At 49.3% G+C, this 22,359-nt stretch overlaps 1 protein-coding gene and 1 long non-coding RNA gene across 2 annotated transcripts; both read left to right on the top strand.

Moving 5' to 3' along the window:
- The first annotated feature begins 11,159 nt into the window (after window positions 1–11,159).
- On the top strand, window positions 11,160–13,388 carry LOC148936389 (uncharacterized). Its single transcript, XM_089078334.1, has one exon. It carries the CDS (start codon window positions 11,304–11,306, stop codon window positions 13,284–13,286), a length of 1,983 nt encoding a protein of 660 aa, XP_088934460.1. The 5' UTR covers window positions 11,160–11,303; the 3' UTR covers window positions 13,287–13,388.
- A 4,218-nt stretch (window positions 13,389–17,606) lies between these two features.
- Window positions 17,607–18,980, top strand: LOC148936390 (uncharacterized). Its single transcript, XR_016139564.1, has 3 exons — window positions 17,607–17,783; window positions 17,941–18,061; window positions 18,256–18,980. It is a non-coding gene; the product is annotated as an uncharacterized LOC148936390 (long non-coding RNA).
- The last annotated feature ends 3,379 nt before the right edge of the window (window positions 18,981–22,359 follow it).

The following is a 22,359-nucleotide window of genomic DNA, read 5'->3' on the forward strand; positions in this document are numbered from 1 at the left end:
GGGTGGACGCACAACTTGCTAGCCAAGAGGCGGGACAGGTTATCAGATATTTCGTAATTTGACGGTTTAAAAGTGCGTGAGAAGCGATACCTCTCTTGGGGGTAGTGCGGGTGGACGCACAACCTGCTAACCAAGAGACCAAGCACGGCCTCCCTGGACGCTTGCGTTTGATTGAATTTCGCGTGGTCACTCTACCTCGCGAACTCTGTCGATTGTACGTTTCGCTAGGAGGGGTGGAAGGGTTTGGATTTATTAATTATTTAACACTGATCACTTTTCACTTATATATATATATATATATATTGTAGAATATTCAGATACAAGATTAATACAGAGATTGATTAAATTGTAAACGCTTTTACAGTTAAGTTTAAATTGAATGATGTTAATAAAATTGAATTGATTCGAATTTATTTCTTAACACTAGAATTGGAATTGATTTGAGTTAACACTTAGAATTGGAATTGATTCGAAATTATTCTCTTAGCACTAGAATTGGAATTAGTTTGAAGTTATTTCCTACTACTAGAATTGGAATTGATTTCTCTTAACACTAGAAATTGAATTGGAAGAGGGAGTTCACGGACTGGAGGTCCTCTCCAGTCGTATTCGCGGGATGAACTGAACGCAGTCGGCCGTGCACTGATGTGCTTCGATTCGGCGGCTCGAAACTGCGGCGACGCTATGGTGGGGTGCGCGCCCAATGTGGGAAGCGCTGGCGGTGGGAGTGCGGCGCTCGCGTGGGAGGCCAGAGAGTTGCCCTGGTGGGGCTCGCGGTGGCCTAGGGACGTATCACGTCTATTCCTTGTTCCGTGCTATACAAAAGTTATCTCTATAAATTTGAAAAGAGTAACATTTTTACCATAGGGCATAAAATTATTAATTTATTCGTTTATTCTGACGCGACAGACGTGACATTACGCTGAACTCAGGAACACAATGCACAGCATCTCAAGGAGGATGCAATGACTACGACGGTACCGAAACTTAGGACCGTCCCACCATACGACAGTTGTCATTTTGTTACGTCGCAGGCGGTGGCGAGATTGCCAAAGCAAATCGCCACGTGGCACTGGACCAAGGCGGGAATACGCTCGCCTCTCGGCGACGCTGCCAGCGATCGAGCGGCAAATCGCCAGCAGCGGTTCGGAAGAGTTAAGGAATTAAGGAGTACGAAACCCTGATTACGTTACATCAAAACCGCGGGAACCTCTCCGATAATGTCAGCGGCAAATTATTGAGCTCTCGAGGAATTCCGGCGAATTACACGGCTAACCTTGCGTTTAACCAGACGTCGGGTGATTATTAGACTGTAAGCGGATCAATGCAACAGAGAAATTGGTTAGTCGGCGCGATAAAATGCCGTCGGGAGCGGGATTCGTCTCGTCGAGGTAGTATCGCCCGCAGATGTTCTCTATAGCGTTGCCTAATTCCCTGAGCACTTCTAGAGACACAGTAAAAACTTCGGTGCAGTCAGGGCAGAGCTCAATGTCGCGGACTATTACAAGACTAGCGCGGCAGCAATCGCAATGATCCCGGGCGGAAGTATACCCGAACTGGAACGCGTGGGCCAATTCAAGACGATACGTAAGAGTTCCCTCTGGTATTTCTTCCTTACATCGAAAGCAAAGATATTCGGCACTATTAGGGAGTAACTCGGCGATAGCGTCGTCCACGCGTCGATATCCGAACGTGGTAAGGCAACGCACCGTGCTCCTACGGTATCTGTATATGGCGGCCGGGTGAGTGCGCGAATCTCGTGGCTCGAGAAAGCAAGGCGGGCACATTACGTCAAATAACGGGAATTAATATTACGCGGCGAATATTCAATATTAAAATGATATTACGAAACTGGAATATTTCCGTGCGTAGCGATAAACCGGCTCAAAACCCTACATGCCTTAGGAGAAAGTGGCAAGGGCGGCAAAAAAGGGTCGGTCGTAAAACCCTTCCGGTCGGGCGATGCAACTATGCGACGGTCGGTCGACGCGAAAACGAGTGACGCAACCCGAAAGAATCTTGAACGCGAGTACTCTTATATTCATTCACGTCTAGTTCCTTTATACTCTATATTTTACTGAAACGTATGCAAGATGGGAACGCGAAAGCAACCGGGAATAAAACTTGATGTATGATTTTCACCTACCTTTTGGTGTCCGCCCTGCGCAGATACTCCTCGAGGGAGATGCGTGGTCCGAAACTGCTTCCCTGGTAAGCTGCTACGGGGGTGGACGGGGCCGGTAAGGCGTTCCAGAGGCGGTCGTGCACGAGAAGTTCGTACTCGCCGTCGTAACTCACTTCCTCGCCGATGATCGCGTTATGATCGTAAATCGCGGCCACGTGGAGGTCAAGCCGCCGAAGTGCGTTGTTACGACCCGCGCGATTCCTCCGTGCTTTAGGCATTCGGCAGAGGCTCCAGGCGTATATTGTATTTAATTAAAAGATTAGAATTACCGCGTGCTCGAAGTCCAATGTTTCCTTTGTGGTAAGTGCGGATAACGCACAACACCTTGCCCCCGGAAACGATTGGAATTCTCGCTTTAACTGCTAATTATTCGGTAAAATAAGGTTTGAGTTGTTAATGCCCGTTGCCTCTTTAGCCTCGCGAACACTTCCGACTTCTCGCGGCGATAGGAAGGATGATGCAATGAATGACACGTGGCGAATACACTGTACTTACTATATTCAAATATTCATGAATCGAATTACACTCGCGTAGCACTTGGTTAAATTTAGAGCAATATAAAATTTAGAATACAAATGATCACTTAATTAACTTAACTAGATTGAGACGAAATAGAATTGACTTAAAATTAGAATTGGAATTGGGATTGGATTTGGATTGACACTCGCACGATGTGTACTACTCGACGGCGCGTACAAGAGTGAACGAGCATGGCCGCGCGTTGTAACGCGTGCCTGCGGCGGCGCTGTTGCGCAACGTGGCGGTAGCGTGGGTGGTCCAGTGCCACGTGGCGATTTGCTTTGGCAATCTCGCCACCGCCTGCGACGTAACAAAATGACAACTGTCGTATGGTGGGACGGTCCTAAGTTTCGGTACCGTCGTAGTCATTGCATCCTCCTTGAGATGCTGTGCATTGTGTTCCTGAGTTCAGCGTAATGTCACGTCTGTCGCGTCAGAATAAACGAATAAATTAATAATTTTATGCCCTATGGTAAAAATGTTACTCTTTTCAAATTTATAGAGATAACTTTTGTATAGCACGGAACAAGGAATAGACGTGATACGTCCCTAGGCCACCGCGAGCCCCACCAGGGCAACTCTCTGGCCTCCCACGCGAGCGCCGCACTCCCACCGCCAGCGCTTCCCACATTGGGCGCTGTAACGTCAGGAGAGCCAACGTAAAAATTTCTTTTCTTCCCCTTTTCCCACCTGCGCAGAAGCGCCACTATTCAAGCCAAAGTTGGCAACAACCGGCTCTCCTGCCGTTGACATATCGCGCGTTGCGCCTTACCGCCAGTGAATATACACTGTAATAAATATAAGTAATAAAATTAAATAATAATAATAAATAAATCACGCTAACAATGAACCTAAATAATTGTAAAATTATTAATACTACAATAAGGCTCGCGTTGCTGTTGCGCATCATCTCCAGTCAGCCGCGCGCTGATTGGCCGACCAACGACCATTATAGATATGTGCGTCTGGTCTAGCTTTATAGGCTATGACCGTCGCGAGCGCCACGTGCTTTGGCGTACCCACGCCATCCGCCATCTTGCGCCACGTGCTTTGGCGTACCCACGCCATCCGCCATCTTGCGCCGCGTGCTTTGGCGTGCCCACGCCATCCGCCATCTTGCGCCACGTGCATTGGCGTACCCACGCTACCGCCACGTTGCGCAACAGCGCCGCCGCAGGCACGCGTTACAACGCGCGGCCATGCTCGTTCACTCTTGTACGCGCCGTCGAGTAGTACACATCGTGCGAGTGTCAATCCAAATCCAATCCCAATTCCAATTCTAATTTTAAGTCAATTCTATTTCGTCTCAATCTAGTTAAGTTAATTAAGTGATCATTTGTATTCTAAATTTTGTATTGCTCTAAATTTAACCAAGTGTTACGCGAGTGTAATTCGATTCATGAATATTTGAATATAGTAAGTACAGTGTATTCGCCACGTGTCATTCATTGCATCATCCTTCCTATCGCCGCGAGAAATCGGAAGTGTTCGCGAGGCTAAAGAGGCAACGGGCATTAACTCAAACCTTATTTTACCGAATAATTAGCAGTTAAAGCGAGAATTCCAATCGTTTCCGGGGGCAAGGTGTTGTGCGTTATCCGCACTTACCACGAAGGAAACATTGGACTTCGAGCACGCGGTAATTCTAATCTTTTAATTAAATACAATATACGCCTGGAGCCTCTGCCGAATGCCTAAAGCACGGAGGAATCGCGCGGGTCGTAACAACGCACTTCGGCGGCTTGAATACGACCTCCACGTGGCCGCGATTTACGATCATAACGCGATCATCGGCGAGGAAGTGAGTTACGACGGCGAGTACGAACTTCTCGTGCACGACCGCCTCTGGAGCGCCTTACCGGCCCCGTCCACCCCCGTAGCAGCTTACCAGGGAAGCAGTTTCGGACCACGCATCTCCCTCGAGGAGTATCTGCGCAGAGCGGACACCGAAAGGTAGGTGAAAATCATACATCAAGTTTTATTCCCGGTTGCTTTCGCGTTCCCATCTTGCGTACGTTTCAGTAAAATATAGAGTATAAAGGAATTAGACGTGAATGAATATAAGAGTACTCGCGTTCAAGATTCTTTCGGGTTGCGTCACTCGTTTTGTTCGCGTCGACCGACCGTCGCATAGTTGCATCGCCCGACCGGAAGGGTTTTACGACCGACCCTTTTTTTTGCCGCCCTTGCCACTTTCTCCTAAGGCATGTAGGGTTTTGAGCCGGTTTATCGCTACGCACGGAAATATTCCAGTTTCGTAATATCATTTTAATATTGAATATTCGCCGCGTAATATTAATTCCCGTTATTTGACGTAATGTGCCCGCCTTGCTTTCTCGAGCCACGAGATTCGCGCACTCACCCGGCCGCCGTATACAGATACCGTAGGAGCACGGTGCGTTGCCTTACCACGTTCGGATATCGACGCGTGGACGACGCTATCGCCGAGTTACTCCCTAATAGTGCCGAATATCTTTGCTTTCGATGTAAAGAGGAAATACCAGAGGGAACTCTTACGTATCGTCTTGAATTGGCCCACGCGTTCCAGTTCGGGTATACTTCCGCCCGGGATCATTGCGATTGCTGCCGCGCTAGTCTTGTAATAGTCCGCGACATTGAGCTCTGCCCTGACTGCACCGAAGTTTTTACTGTGTCTCTAGAAGTGCTCAGGGAATTAGGCAACGCTATAGAGAACATCTGCGGGCGATACTACCTCGACGAGACCAATCCCGCTCCCGACGGCATCCTATCGCGCCGGCTAACCAACTTCTCTGTTGCACTGATCCGCTTACAGTCTAATAATCGCCCAACGTCTGGTTAAACGCAACGTTAGCCGTGTAATTCACTGAAATTTCCTGAGAACTTAATAATTCGCCGCTGACATTATCGGAGGGGTTCCCGCGGATTTGAGCAGTATAATCAGGGTTTCGTACTCCTTAATTCCTTAATTCCTTAATTCTTCCGAACCGCTGTTGGCGATTTGCCGCTCGATCGCTGGCAGCGTCGCCGAGAGGCGAGCGTATTCCCGCCTTGGTCCAGTGCCACGTGGCGATTTGCTTTGGCAATCTCGCCACCGCCTGCGACGTAACATATTTCTGGTGACAGCGGTGGGATACGTTAATCGGAGGAATCGAAAAATTTCGACACATCCTACCGACCCGCGTCATATTCGCGCTGTAGCTGTTTCTTATGCTTCGTACACCGGTAAAGGGCGAGAAAGAAACGGACATGACCACGCGCGCTCAAAAGGGAAAGCTCGCGAGCGACGACGCAGAGATGACCTCCGTAGACAGGCCGGGTGCCCCTAAAACTAAGTATACCGACAGCGAATTCGATGTCATGCAAGCCAACATGGCCAAGCGCGCCGCACAATTACAAGCCGACGCCGACGCATTACAACGGGAAAGAGAAGAAATTCGGGCGGAGAGCGCAGCGCTTCGAAGAGACCGCGCTGAAGCGGAACAGAGTCGAACCGCCGTGCGCGAGATGAATAATATGCTTGCTGCAATGCGCGCTGAATTGAATAACATTCGCCACGAAATCGAGACACGACGCGACCTACCACCGCGAAGCCCTAGCCTTCCCGCTGGGCAACGGTTCACGGAAACGCCCGCCCCTTTTGGCGAGCTGAATGAGTCGGGCACGGAACTCCCTCCCGCGCCGAAGATAACTTATCGCGAGGCGACCGAGTTCGTTCCAATTTTTGATGGTTATAACATCCCTTTGTCGAAATTCCTCGGAGCGTGCAGGCAAGCGCGCGACATCCTGCCGCCTCATTTCGAGAGACCCCTCACGCGTTTACTGGTAGCGAAATTGCGCGGCCACGCTCACTCAGCCGTCGCCGACGAACCGTGCGACACAGTGACACAACTGTCAGATTTATTAAATAGTGCCTTCGGCTCGATAAAAAGTGTTGCGCAATACCGCGGGGAATTGACCGCTGTGCACCTCAAATCGGGAGAGCATATGCTAGATTACATCGACCGCGTCAAGGAACTCCGAGCCTCCATAAGGGACGGAGAACGTCGGGCCCACGGTACGATAGATTCCGCGACGAACCGGGAGATAGACGAACTCACCGCTTCATGTTTCTGTGAGGGTCTGCCCACCCCACTACGTTTACAACTCAAACCGGAACATTTTTACCAGCCGTTCGAAGCATTTGCCGCCGCGAAGATTATAGCCAAGCGTGATGAGATAGAACGGCAGCGTTACGGAATGCCGCCCCGTCAAGGGCTGAGCCCAAACAAACAAACCCTCAGCGCAAACCGTCGTTTCCCCGAAACAGGTGCGGGGCCTAGCCTGCGCTACAGGCAGCCCGCACCGCCGGAACGACGACGCTCGCCGCCGCGACTCGACGCATACAGAGATCGCGATCGGAACTATGCACCGCGCTACCCCTCCGAGTGGGTTGAGCGCCGCGACGAAGTAAGACGAACTGCGCCGCTTTACGAGAAACGCGAATCGCCTAGATCGGGGGGAGGCGACAGAGGGCCGCGCGATTACGGATCGCAGCTTAACGATAAATGGTGCAGATATTGCAAAAATCGCGGCCATGAAATCGAGGAATGTCGGAAACGACAATATAATAACAGTCGCCTCAACGAACCGGGAAACGGTCGGGATCCGCCCCGTGGGTCGGACGCAGCGCGCGCGGATCCTCCAAGGAGTACGCGTCCGGTGAACGTCGTGGAGACGACCGAAGAAGCGTCAGGATCGCAATCTTAAATCCGCAAGAGTATTCACACGCCCCCACTATAACATTGTCCGCGCGTGGCTTAATCAAGGAAACTAATTTCATGGTCGACACAGGAGCGGCACCGAATCTAATAAAAGAGCGCTGCTTACATCCCGAGACTCCGGTATTCAAGCGCGATACAATATACCTGACTGGAATCACCGAAGGCAGGCTGGAAACTCTCGGGTCGGCTCGTATAGAATTTATGGGCCACAAGATAACCCTACACGTGGTACCTGACCATTTCCCCATCGTCCAGGAAGGAATCCTAGGATCAGAATTCCTGCGCGATAACGCCAAAATCGATTTCGGGCGAAAACAGATAGAGTGGCAAGGAATACGCCTGCCTTTTGCCTGACGGGAAACTATCGTAATACCAGGTCGCTGCCGCGCCACGTTTTGTATGAACGTCGCGAACCCAGAAATAGCAGTCGGTTATATCCCGCGACTTAGAGTCTGCGATGGGGTATACCTCGGCGAAGCGGTCGTGACTAATCGCAACGGAAGGGCATATTCGCAAATAATCAACTCGACCGAATCCGATAAAGAAATCGCCATTCCTACTATCCAACTCAAGGAGATCGAATCAATCTCACGGGACCTCCCTAGGGAAGAGTCCTCTCTTAATTGCGGGGTTATAGGAAGTAGAATCCAGGAAGTAGAATCGAATTCAGAAAGAATCTCAGCGATTCGAACGCTCCTTCGTTTAGAGCACCTCAGTCAGGTGGAGACAGAGCATGTCGGTAGGCTCATCGAAAAAAACCCAGATCTTTTCCAGCTCCCTTCCGATCACCTCGGGTACACAGACGCTACTGCTCACGCGATTACGACGACGGATAACCAACCCGTCAATACAAAGCAGTATCGATTCCCGCCTATACACAAAGAGGAAATTACTAAGCAAGTAAACGAGCTACTAAAAAACGACGTAATCTGTCCCTCCAATTCCCCGTACAATTCCCCTCTGTGGATTGTTCCTAAGAAACCGGATTCGAAAGGTAATAAACGATGGCGCATGGTCATAGATTACAGAGCGCTCAACGAGAAAACAATAGGCGACGCGTACCCCCTCCCCAACATAACCGAAATCCTAGATCAACTGGGAAGCGCGAAATATTTTAGCATTTTCGATCTAGCGTCGGGTTTCCATCAAATACCGATGCATAAGTCGGACGCGCCGAAAACGGCTTTCTCCACGCCTTTCGGGCACTATGAATTTAAACGCATGCCGTTCGGGTTAAAAAACGCCCCGGCGACCTTTCAGCGACTTATGGATCAGGTGTTGAGCGGCCTCCAAGGAACCGAGGTATTCGTGTACCTCGACGATATTGTGGTATATGCTAGCTCACTGCGAGAGCATGAAATAAAATTTAATAAGCTGGCCGAAAGATTGAGAGGCGCGAAGCTCCGCCTCCAGCCTGACAAATGCGAATTTCTGCGGAAAGAGGTCACATATCTGGGCCACGTAATCGGAGAAGACGGGGTGAAGCCTGACCCGAAAAAAATTCACGCCGTTGAAAATTTTCCGCGCCCCCATACCGCGAAAAACATTAAACAATTTCTCGGACTCGCGGGTTACTATCGGAGATTCATACCGAACTTCTCGAAAACAGCTAAACCTCTGACGGACTTATTAAAAAAGGAGGTACCGTTCGGATGGGGCGATCCACAGGAAAACGCGTTCGCGCAGCTTAAACACGCCCTATGCACGGAACCCCTTCTCCAATATCCCGACTTTTCTCAACAATTCGTCGTAACTACAGACGCCTCCAAGTTCGCGATCGGCGGAATCCTCAGTCAGGGACCGCTTGGCAAGGATCTCCCTATCGCATACGCGTCCCGATTACTAAACCCGCCGGAACAGAACTACTCCACGATCGAAAAGGAATTGCTCGCTATAGTTTATTGCGTAAATTACTTTAGACCATATTTATACGGAAGAAGATTCCAGCTCGTCACCGACCACAAACCCTTGACATGGTTGCATTCGGTTAAGGACCCCACGTCACGATTAGTCAGATGGCGATTAAAATTAGCCGAATACGAATACGAAGTTATGTATCGAGCCGGCAAAACTAATGTAAACGCAGACGCGCTGTCACGAAACCCCGCTTTTCCCGTCCTTCCCCTCGAGAGCACATCGAATATCGCGAGACGGAACGATAGCGAGCCCGAGGAAGATTCGTCAACCGACGACGATACCGAAATCCGCCCCCACGTCGTCACTTCCGACGAGGACCTCGACAGTGACACCAGCGAAGAATCTCTATTTAACGCGAATAACGCTCCGTTTCAATTCCATCACGCGAAAGTGAAGGAAATCGTAGATAACTTTACGAGTAGAAGCGACAACCTGGTGGTATTCGTGAGCGTCCAAGGTGAACCTTGCGATTTAGGGGCTCGGATGCTCAGCCAACAGGGACTACTGCCTAAATTGCGGGACGTCATGCTGAACAGGGCAAACGTCACGCAAAGCGGCAAACGGCGAATTATTGCATTGCCGATTGAAGTAAATGTCTCCGCGATAACCACGCTAGAAAGTATTAGAGAGGCCGTGGTGTCACTACTCGACGTCACGAACGAACTCGACATACGGTCCATATCTGTCTGCAAGGGGGATGCGAGTGGAGTACCGTGGAGGAAAATAGAAAAGGTTATTCGCGACGCATTTTGGAACCAAGATATAGAAATATCGATATGCGGTAATAAAATCACTGTTCCACCCCCCGAAGATAGAATCCGCTTGATCGAGGAATATCACGCGTCCGCAATAGGAGGCCATAAAGGCATAAACAAAACATGCGCGCGCCTCAAATCGCGGTACAATTGGCCTAGACTGAAGGAAGAAGTAACGCGGTTCATAAATAATTGCGAAGGCTGCCAGTTAAAAAAATTGGTTAGAGTAAAGACCCGACAGCCCATGATTCTAACGGATACACCCGACAAAGCGTTTGATAAGATATCTATGGATATCATGGGGCCGCTCCCCACCACTCGCAAGGACCACTCGTACATATTTACTATACAAGATCTCTTGACAAAGTATTCACTAGCTATCCCCCTCAAGGGGATCTCGGCTATCGACGTGGCCGACGCTTTCGTAAACGAATTCATTTGCGTGCATGGTGCCCCGCGAGCGGTACTAACGGACCAAGGGTCTCATTTTCTAAATTCTTTAATGCGCAACATAGCTCGCAAATTCAGAATTAAACAGTGTAAGACCACTGCGTACCACCCTCAGTCCAATGGCTCCGTGGAGCGCTCGCACCATGTACTTTGGGAGTACTTGAAACAATTTGTCAATGACCACCACGATTGGGACGAATATCTAAAATTAGCTAGTTTTTCTTACAACACGAGCGTACATGAGGGAACGAAGTTCACCCCTCACGAATTGGTCTACGGGAGCGTCGCGCGTACTCCCGAAAGCGATCCCTTCCCCGAGGACGAGCGCGACGAAAGCTACGCTGGCTACTTACTCGAACTAAATGCGAAAATAAGCGAATCCCAGAGAGCCGCGCGTCGTAACCTGAATGCCGCGAAGGTTAGATCAAAGCGATACTATGATAAAAGGGTTAAGGCATGCAACTTTGAAGCGGGAGACCAGGTGTACATGCTTAAAGAACCTGTGAGAAATAAATTAAGTCCACAATACACCGGTCCCTACAAAATAGCGGACGTGCTAAGTAATAATAATGTTAAATTAGAGATAAGGCCAGGTAAATTGCGTATTATCCATATGGACAAACTGAAGAAGGCGGGGAATCGGAGCCCCACCACACGCCGTGCCCCACCACAACCAGAGCCGGGGGCGAGCGAGCAACCAAGCGGCAGTCGACACACGTCACCCCTTGAAGAAACATGGAGCCACAACGAATCTTAACGCTTTTACTGTTCCCGACGCTCAGCTTTGGCTTGACGGGCTATGACTGCGGAGGCAGCGGACTCAATATCACAACCTTGTCGCTGCTGGACGTCGGCGCCTGTAATGTCGAGGATATGGAGCCAGCGAGCACGGAGACGTACATACAACTCATGCAGAGTTCCGATTTCGAGAGCTTGCCAATAATTCAATGCCGAATTGAAATCGACCGGACCATATACTACTGCGGCATGCACTCACACATATCAATTGTATCCGACGGTCGAAAGGTGTACATCAAAGAGATCGGCTGGCAAACCTGCCAGAAAATCCACGAGACTGGAACTCTCGCGCTGGGAACCGCCTTCGTGGATAGATTGATTGTAAACGCCACGAATCATAGGAGCGTCACTATGGCTGGACAAACGCACGCTGACGGCCGTTGTTCCGGAACGCAGTACACGGACGGATTCGGAGCATGGGAGAGCGTGGTAGTACAAGCATCCTTAAAGGTGGTATTGAGGACGTTTGAAGCACCATTCAAACGGTCAGCGAACTCATTAAATCTGCCATCTGGAACGCGCTGCCCCGTGCAACTGGGGAGCTGCGCCGATTTCGACGGTACGGAAACCTTCTGGAAAACACCGTCCGACGACAGCTGCCACTTCAACCAGTACGATATACTTTACGAGGGTATGGCCATAAAACTGTCGCCGAAGCCCAAACAAACTGCCCCAGTGGTATATACAGTGACCACCGGAGATACAACGTTCGCCTTGACAAAAACGACGGAATTCAACCTATGTGGCTATCGACTTTTCCAGACCGAGCACCCAAAGCTTGTTATATTGGAAACACAGCGAGGACGCACGTTCAAATCTAAGTCACAGATCTCAGTTAACAACTTAGATATATTCTCCTATGTGAATTCGAAATTCGTTTACGTGGAGAAACACGTGAAAACGCAACTTACCAGGCTTTACCACGACATTATGGAGCAGAAATGTGCATTAGAGCGTCAGATCCTCCAGAATGCGCTCTCATTGGCAACTATAGCCCCAGACGAAATGGCCTTCCGGATAATGAAAGCCCCTGGATACACGGCGGTCACAGCCGGAGAAGTCATCCATATTGTCCAATGCGTCCCAGTAGAATGCAAGCTGCGACATACCGAAGAGTGTTACAACGAGTTGCCAGTTACCTACCGCAATTCGTCACACTTTTTATTGCCACGCACCAGAATTCTGACCAGGACAGGAACACACAAAGACTGCAACGAGTTGCTTCCTGGCATGTACAAACTACACGGCAGTTGGTACCGAGTAGGCCTGAAGCCGATCGAGTCGCTTCCTCCGCCGACGATCCAGCCGCTTTCTACCCCCACGTGGAAATACGTCAGTCCGGACGCACTCGCCACCAGTGGAATCTACTCCGCGGACGATCTGAACCGACTGCGAGACCACATAATGTTCCCAGTCGAAAAGCCGTCTATGCTGAATACAATAGCGCGAGGGGCCTTAGGACAGGACGTCCCGAGCGGGAGTATTTCCTTGATGAATCTTCTCGACGAAAAGTCTTTAGATCGGATCGCTGAAAGCACAGGGAAGCGATTATGGCAAGGATTTATTACGTTTGGCTCGGCCAGCGCAGGAGTCTTGGCGTTATTCGTGATAGCCAGACTGATCAAGTTGGTGATCGATACGATCATCCACGGATACGCGTTGCACAGAATATACGGATGGAGCCTTCATATATTGGGAGCAGTATGGTCGTCGGTCACTAACCTTTTGCTGCATATGGGTAACCCAGCAACAAAAACCGACTCGCCTAGCAGGGAACGCCTCATGCCAATAGCTCAGAGCTCGACAGAAGACACACCGACGGCGCCCGAAATCGCCCCTAGTGCTGAAAAGGAAAAGTTTAGTGAGCATGTGCGGTCATACAGTGAACTCCAAAAATACTTACGCGAGGACGTAGTATAGAGACAAATAAGTGCGATAACTAATTACAAGCGTTAGAATATAAGACGAATAAACATAAGTAAAATAATTGTAGCTCAAACCTTCTGCAACTCAATCTCTAGTAGAGCAGGGGAAATGCACGGCACCTGGCCCTGCATTTCTTCTTAGGGGGGGAGGTGTAACGTCAGGAGAGCCAACGTAAAAATTTCTTTTCTTCCCCTTTTCCCACCTGCGCAGAAGCGCCACTATTCAAGCCAAAGTTGGCAACAACCGGCTCTCCTGCCGTTGACATATCGCGCGTTGCGCCTTACCGCCAGTGAATATACACTGTAATAAATATAAGTAATAAAATTAAATAATAATAATAAATAAATCACGCTAACAATGAACCTAAATAATTGTAAAATTATTAATACTACAATAAGGCTCGCGTTGCTGTTGCGCATCATCTCCAGTCAGCCGCGCGCTGATTGGCCGACCAACGACCATTATAGATATGTGCGTCTGGTCTAGCTTTATAGGCTATGACCGTCGCGAGCGCCACGTGCTTTGGCGTACCCACGCCATCCGCCATCTTGCGCCACGTGCTTTGGCGTACCCACGCCATCCGCCATCTTGCGCCGCGTGCTTTGGCGTGCCCACGCCATCCGCCATCTTGCGCCACGTGCATTGGCGTACCCACGCTACCGCCACGTTGCGCAACAGCGCCGCCGCAGGCACGCGTTACAACGCGCGGCCATGCTCGTTCACTCTTGTACGCGCCGTCGAGTAGTACACATCGTGCGAGTGTCAATCCAAATCCAATCCCAATTCCAATTCTAATTTTAAGTCAATTCTATTTCGTCTCAATCTAGTTAAGTTAATTAAGTGATCATTTGTATTCTAAATTTTGTATTGCTCTAAATTTAACCAAGTGTTACGCGAGTGTAATTCGATTCATGAATATTTGAATATAGTAAGTACAGTGTATTCGCCACGTGTCATTCATTGCATCATCCTTCCTATCGCCGCGAGAAATCGGAAGTGTTCGCGAGGCTAAAGAGGCAACGGGCATTAACTCAAACCTTATTTTACCGAATAATTAGCAGTTAAAGCGAGAATTCCAATCGTTTCCGGGGGCAAGGTGTTGTGCGTTATCCGCACTTACCACGAAGGAAACATTGGACTTCGAGCACGCGGTAATTCTAATCTTTTAATTAAATACAATATACGCCTGGAGCCTCTGCCGAATGCCTAAAGCACGGAGGAATCGCGCGGGTCGTAACAACGCACTTCGGCGGCTTGAATACGACCTCCACGTGGCCGCGATTTACGATCATAACGCGATCATCGGCGAGGAAGTGAGTTACGACGGCGAGTACGAACTTCTCGTGCACGACCGCCTCTGGAGCGCCTTACCGGCCCCGTCCACCCCCGTAGCAGCTTACCAGGGAAGCAGTTTCGGACCACGCATCTCCCTCGAGGAGTATCTGCGCAGAGCGGACACCGAAAGGTAGGTGAAAATCATACATCAAGTTTTATTCCCGGTTGCTTTCGCGTTCCCATCTTGCGTACGTTTCAGTAAAATATAGAGTATAAAGGAATTAGACGTGAATGAATATAAGAGTACTCGCGTTCAAGATTCTTTCGGGTTGCGTCACTCGTTTTGTTCGCGTCGACCGACCGTCGCATAGTTGCATCGCCCGACCGGAAGGGTTTTACGACCGACCCTTTTTTTTGCCGCCCTTGCCACTTTCTCCTAAGGCATGTAGGGTTTTGAGCCGGTTTATCGCTACGCACGGAAATATTCCAGTTTCGTAATATCATTTTAATATTGAATATTCGCCGCGTAATATTAATTCCCGTTATTTGACGTAATGTGCCCGCCTTGCTTTCTCGAGCCACGAGATTCGCGCACTCACCCGGCCGCCGTATACAGATACCGTAGGAGCACGGTGCGTTGCCTTACCACGTTCGGATATCGACGCGTGGACGACGCTATCGCCGAGTTACTCCCTAATAGTGCCGAATATCTTTGCTTTCGATGTAAAGAGGAAATACCAGAGGGAACTCTTACGTATCGTCTTGAATTGGCCCACGCGTTCCAGTTCGGGTATACTTCCGCCCGGGATCATTGCGATTGCTGCCGCGCTAGTCTTGTAATAGTCCGCGACATTGAGCTCTGCCCTGACTGCACCGAAGTTTTTACTGTGTCTCTAGAAGTGCTCAGGGAATTAGGCAACGCTATAGAGAACATCTGCGGGCGATACTACCTCGACGAGACCAATCCCGCTCCCGACGGCATCCTATCGCGCCGGCTAACCAACTTCTCTGTTGCACTGATCCGCTTACAGTCTAATAATCGCCCAACGTCTGGTTAAACGCAACGTTAGCCGTGTAATTCACTGAAATTTCCTGAGAACTTAATAATTCGCCGCTGACATTATCGGAGGGGTTCCCGCGGATTTGAGCAGTATAATCAGGGTTTCGTACTCCTTAATTCCTTAATTCCTTAATTCTTCCGAACCGCTGTTGGCGATTTGCCGCTCGATCGCTGGCAGCGTCGCCGAGAGGCGAGCGTATTCCCGCCTTGGTCCAGTGCCACGTGGCGATTTGCTTTGGCAATCTCGCCACCGCCTGCGACGTAACAGCGCGCACCCCACCATAGCGTCGCCGCAGTTTCGAGCCGCCGAATCGAAGCATATCAGTGCACGGCCGACTGCGTTCAGTTCATCCCGCGAATACGACTGGAGAGGACCTCCAGTCCGTGAACTCCCTCTTCCAATTCAATTTCTAGTGTTAAGAGAAATCAATTCCAATTCTAGTAGTAGGAAATAACTTCAAACTAATTCCAATTCTAGTGTTAAGAAATAAATTCGAATCAATTCCAATTTTATTAACATCATTGAATTTAAACTTAACTGTAAAAGCGTTTACAATTTAATCAATCTCTGTATTAATCTTGTATCTGAATATTCTACAATATATATATATAAGTGAAAAGTGATCAGTGTTAAATAATTAATAAATCCTAACCCTTCCACCCCTCCTAGCGAAACGTACAATCGACAGAGTTCGCGAGGTAGAGTGACCACGCGAAATTCAATCAAACGCAAGCGTCCAGGGAGGCCGTGCTTGGTCTCTTGGTTAGCAGGTTGTGCGTCCACCCGCACTACCCCCAAGAGAGGTATCGCTTCTCACGCACTTTTAAATCATCAAATTACGAAATATCTGATAACCTGTCCCGCCTCTTGGCTAGCAAGTTGTGCGTCCACCCGCACTACTCTCCACAGAGGGTTACAGATTGTCATCGCGTTAGAAAGTTCAATTTAATACTCGTAACTTGTAAGGGAAGTAGTATTTTCCCTTCATGGTCACTCCCGATGCCTAAGAATCGTAAAAACCGTGCCGGACGTCAGCGTGCAATTCGCCGCGCCTTATACGAAATTAAATCCGCGCTCACCGGTGATTTGAGTGAACTGCTCGGATGTGAAGAAACCTACCAGCCGGAATACGAAGCGTATTTCGAGAACAGCCTGTGGGCTCCAAGTCCTCCGAATCCAGCAACGCCGCATCCTAGTGTGCATCCCGAGACCCGCCAGGCCGACAACGAGAATCGGAAGCCCGAATCCAGGAACCGGGCCAACGAAAGGTAAGTGAATTTTCATTTCTTGTTCATGAAACGCGTTATGTGCAGAGGACGTTCGGAAAGCTCGCGTCAGGAAAGAACACATCCAGCCGCCGTCTTTAACGACCAAATAAGTATCTCTCGGTGTGTAGTCGAATTCGGTTATGGTCTTGTCGGTATAGCTACCGATACAAATTCCGCCAGTCTTATATGCCTAGAGTGTAAATCCCAGTATAATTTCGATCAACAATTCACCGCTATCTTAAGACATTATATTAACGTTGGGACTACTCGAGAAGAAAGGCTTTGCAATTCTTGCGGCACTGGATTGGCTATTTGGCGCGAAGTAACCGACTGCGATCCCTGCTCCGAGGCATTCGTGGCATTTCTGGAATATTTACGCGAAGAAAGTACTTCTTTTTACGATTTACCGAATCCTACCGTCATTGACGTAGACGCAGAGATAGGACCGCATGATATCGTCTTTTCCAGGAGACTATCGACTTTTCTATACGGAGTATACAACCGCAATTTATATCAGTAATCCGGTCAAGTTATTTTGCAAAAAACCAACACGCAGCCCAGTGCGAGCAGACTCGCTCCACGCGTAGCACGTCTCGCCTGTGACGTAACACATGATTTATTTATTATTATTATTTAATTTTATTACTTATATTTATTACAGTGTATATTCACTGGCGGTAAGGCGCAACGCGTGATATGCAACGGCAGGAGAGCCGGTTGTTGCCAACTTTGGCTTGAATAGTGGCGCTTCTGCGCAGGTGGGAAAAGGGGAAGGAAAAGAAATTTTTACGTTGGCTCTCCTGACGTTACACCTCCCCCCCTAAGAAGAAATGCAGGGCCAGGTGCCGTGCATTTCCCCTGCTCTACTAGAGGTTGAGTTGCAGAAGGTTTAAGCTACAATTATTTTACTTATGTTTATTCGTCTTATATTCTAACGCTTATAATTAGTTATCGCACTTATTTGTCTCTATACTACGTCTTCGCGTAAGTATTTTTGGAGTTCACTGTATGACCGCACATGCTCACTAAACTTTTCCTTTTCAGCACTAGGGGCGATTTCGGGCGCCGTCGGTGTGTCTTCTGTCGAGCTCTGAGCTATTGGCATGAGGCGTTCCCTGCTAGGCGAGTCGGTTTTTGTTGCTGGGTTACCCATATGCAGCAAAAGGTTAGTGACCGACGACCATACTGCTCCCAATATATGAAGGCTCCATCCGTATATTCTGTGCAACGCGTATCCGTGGATGATCGTATCGATCACCAACTTGATCAGTCTGGCTATCACGAATAACGCCAAGACTCCTGCGCTGGCCGAGCCAAACGTAATAAATCCTTGCCATAATCGCTTCCCTGTGCTTTCAGCGATCCGATCTAAAGACTTTTCGTCGAGAAGATTCATCAAGGAAATACTCCCGCTCGGGACGTCCTGTCCTAAGGCCCCTCGCGCTATTGTATTCAGCATAGACGGCTTTTCGACTGGGAACATTATGTGGTCTCGCAGTCGGTTCAGATCGTCCGCGGAGTAGATTCCACTGGTGGCGAGTGCGTCCGGATTGACGTATTTCCACGTGGGGGTAGAAAGCGGCTGGATCGTCGGCGGAGGAAGCGACTCGATCGGCTTCAGGCCTACTCGGTACCAACTGCCGTGTAGTTTGTACATGCCAGGAAGCAACTCGTTGCAGTCTTTGTGTGTTCCTGTCCTGGTCAGAATTCTGGTGCGTGGCAATAAAAAGTGTGACGAATTGCGGTAGGTAACTGGCAACTCGTTGTAACACTCTTCGGTATGTCGCAGCTTGCATTCTACTGGGACGCATTGGACAATATGGATGACTTCTCCGGCTGTGACCGCCGTGTATCCAGGGGCTTTCATTATCCGGAAGGCCATTTCGTCTGGGGCTATAGTTGCCAATGAGAGCGCATTCTGGAGGATCTGGCGCTCTAATGCACATTTCTGCTCCATAATGTCGTGGTAAAGCCTGGTAAATTGCGTTTTCACGTGTTTCTCCACGTAAACGAATTTCGAATTCACATAAGAGAATATATCTAAGTTGTTAACTGAGATCTGTGACTTAGATTTGAACGTGCGTCCTCGCTGTGTTTCCAATATAACAAGCTTTGGGTGCTCGATCTGGAAAAGTCGATAGCCACATAGGTTGAATTCCGTCGTTTTTGTCAAGGCGAACGTTGTATCTCCGGTGGTCACTGTATATACCACTGGGGCAGTTTGTTTGGGCTTCGGCGACAGTTTTATGGCCATATCCTCGTAAAGTATATCGTACTGGTTGAAGTGGCAGCTGTCGTCGGACGGTGTTTTCCAGAAGGTTTCCGTACCGTCGAAATCGGCGCAGCTCCCCAGTTGCACGGGGCAGCGCGCTCCAGATGGCAGATTTAATGAGTTCGCTGACCGTTTGAATGGTGCTTCAAACGTCCTCAATACCACCTTTAAGGATGCTTGTACTACCACGCTCTCCCATGTTTCGAATCCGTCCGTGTACTGCGTCCCGGAACAACGGCCGTCAGCGTGCGTTTGTCCAGCCATAGTGACGCTCCTATGATTCGTGGCGTTTACAATCAATCTATCCACGAAGGCGGTTCCTAGCGCGAGAGTTCCAGTCTCGTGGATTTTCTGGCAGGTTTGCCAGCCGATCTCTTTGATGTACACCTTTCGACCGTCGGATACAATTGATATGTGCGAGTGCATGCCGCAGTAGTATATGGTCCGGTCGATTTCAATTCGGCATTGAATTATTGGCAAGCTCTCGAAATCGGAACTCTGCATGAGTTGTACGTACGTCTCCGTGCTCGTTGGCTCCATATCCTCGACATTACAGGCGCCGACGTCCAGCAGCGACAAGGTTGTGATATTGAGTCCGCTGCCTCCGCAGTCATAGCCCGTCAAGCCAAAGCTGAGCGTCGGGAACAGTAAAAGCGTTAAGATTCGTTGTGGCTCCATGTTTCTTCAAGGGGTGACGTGTGTCGACTGCCGCTTGGTTGCTCGCTCGCCCCCGGCTCTGGTTGTGGTGGGGCACGGCGTGTGGTGGGGCTCCGATTCCCCGCCTTCTTCAGTTTGTCCATATGGATAGTACGCAATTTACCTGGCCTTATCTCTAATTTAACATTATTATTACTTAGCACGTCCGCTATTTTGTAGGGACCGGTGTATTGTGGACTTAGTTTATTTCTCACAGGTTCTTTAAGCATGTACACCTGGTCTCCCGCTTCAAAGTTGCATGCCTTAACCCTTTTATCATAGTATCGCTTTGATCTAACCTTCGCAGCATTCAGGTTACGACGCGCGGCCCTCTGGGATTCGCATTTAGTTCGAGTAGATAGCCAGCGTAGCTTTCGTCGCGCTCGTCCTCGGGGAAGGGATCGCTTTCGGGAGTACGCGCGACGCTCCCGTAGACCAATTCGTGAGGGGTGAATTTCGTTCCCTCATGTACGCTCGTGTTGTAAGAAAAACTAGCTAATTTTAGATATTCGTCCCAATCATGGTGGTCATTGACAAATTGTTTCAAATACTCCCAAAGTACATGGTGCGAGCGCTCCACGGAGCCATTGGACTGAGGGTGGTACGCAGTGGTCTTACACTGTTTAATTCTGAATTTGCGAGCTATGTTGCGCATTAAAGAATTTAGAAAATGAGACCCTTGGTCCGTTAGTACCGCTCGCGGGGCACCATGCACGCAAATGAATTCGTTTACGAAAGCGTCGGCCACGTCGATAGCCGAGATCCCCTTGAGGGGAATAGCTAGTGAATACTTCGTCAAGAGATCTTGTATAGTAAGTATGTATGAGTGGTCCCTGCGAGTGGTGGGGAGCGGCCCCATGATATCCATAGATATCTTATCAAACGCTTTGTCGGGTGTATCCGTTAGAATCATGGGCTGTCGGGTCTTTACTCTAACCAATTTTTTCAACTGGCAGCCTTCGCAATTATTTATGAACCGCGTTACTTCTTCCTTCAGTCTAGGCCAATTGTACCGCGATTTGAGGCGCGCGCATGTTTTGTTTATGCCTTTATGGCCTCCTATTGCGGACGCGTGATATTCCTCGATCAAGCGGTTTCTATCTTCGGGGGGTGGAACAGTGATTTTATTACCGCATATCGATATTTCTATATCTTGGTTCCAAAATGCGTCGCGAATAACCTTTTCTATTTTCCTCCACGGTACTCCACTCGCATCCCCCTTGCAGACAGATATGGACCGTATGTCGAGTTCGTTCGTGACGTCGAGTAGTGACACCACGGCCTCTCTAATACTTTCTAGCGTGGTTATCGCGGAGACATTTACTTCAATCGGCAATGCAATAATTCGCCGTTTGCCGCTTTGCGTGACGTTTGCCCTGTTCAGCATGACGTCCCGCAATTTAGGCAGTAGTCCCTGTTGGCTGAGCATCCGAGCCCCTAAATCGCAAGGTTCACCTTGGACGCTCACGAATACCACCAGGTTGTCGCTTCTACTCGTAAAGTTATCTACGATTTCCTTCACTTTCGCGTGATGGAATTGAAACGGAGCGTTATTCGCGTTAAATAGAGATTCTTCGCTGGTGTCACTGTCGAGGTCCTTGTCGGAAGTGACGACGTGGGGGCGGATTTCGGTATCGTCGTCGGTTGACGAATCTTCCTCGGGCTCGCTATCGTTCCGTCTCGCGATATTCGATGTGCTCTCGAGGGGAAGGACGGGAAAAGCGGGGTTTCGTGACAGCGCGTCTGCGTTTACATTGGTTTTGCCGGCTCGATACATAACTTCATATTCGTATTCGGCTAATTTTAATCGCCATCTGACTAATCGTGAGGTCCGTTGGGGTCCTTAACCGAATGCAACCATGTCAAGGGTTTGTGGTCGGTGACGAGCTGGAATCTTCTTCCGTATAAATATGGTCTAAAGTAATTTACGCAATAAACTATAGCGAGCAATTCCTTTTCGATCGTGGAGTAGTTCTGTTCCGGCGGGTTTAGTAATCGGGACGCGTATGCGATAGGGAGATCCTTGCCAAGCGGTCCCTGACTGAGGATTCCGCCGATCGCGAACTTGGAGGCGTCTGTAGTTACGACGAATTGTTGAGAAAAGTCGGGATATTGGAGAAGGGGTTCCGTGCATAGGGCGTGTTTAAGCTGCGCGAACGCGTTTTCCTGTGGATCGCCCCATCCGAACGGTACCTCCTTTTTTAATAAGTCCGTCAGAGGTTTAGCTGTTTTCGAGAAGTTCGGTATGAATCTCCGATAGTAACCCGCGAGTCCGAGAAATTGTTTAATGTTTTTCGCGGTATGGGGGCGCGGAAAATTTTCAACGGCGTGAATTTTTTTCGGGTCAGGCTTCACCCCGTCTTCTCCGATTACGTGGCCCAGATATGTGACCTCTTTCCGCAGAAATTCGCATTTGTCAGGCTGGAGGCGGAGCTTCGCGCCTCTCAATCTTTCGGCCAGCTTATTAAATTTTATTTCATGCTCTCGCAGTGAGC

This window comes from Pogonomyrmex barbatus, unplaced genomic scaffold (assembly GCF_055798465.1).
Source record: "Pogonomyrmex barbatus isolate J1 unplaced genomic scaffold, ASM5579846v1 scaffold22, whole genome shotgun sequence".
Lineage (NCBI taxonomy): Eukaryota > Metazoa > Arthropoda > Insecta > Hymenoptera > Formicidae > Pogonomyrmex > Pogonomyrmex barbatus.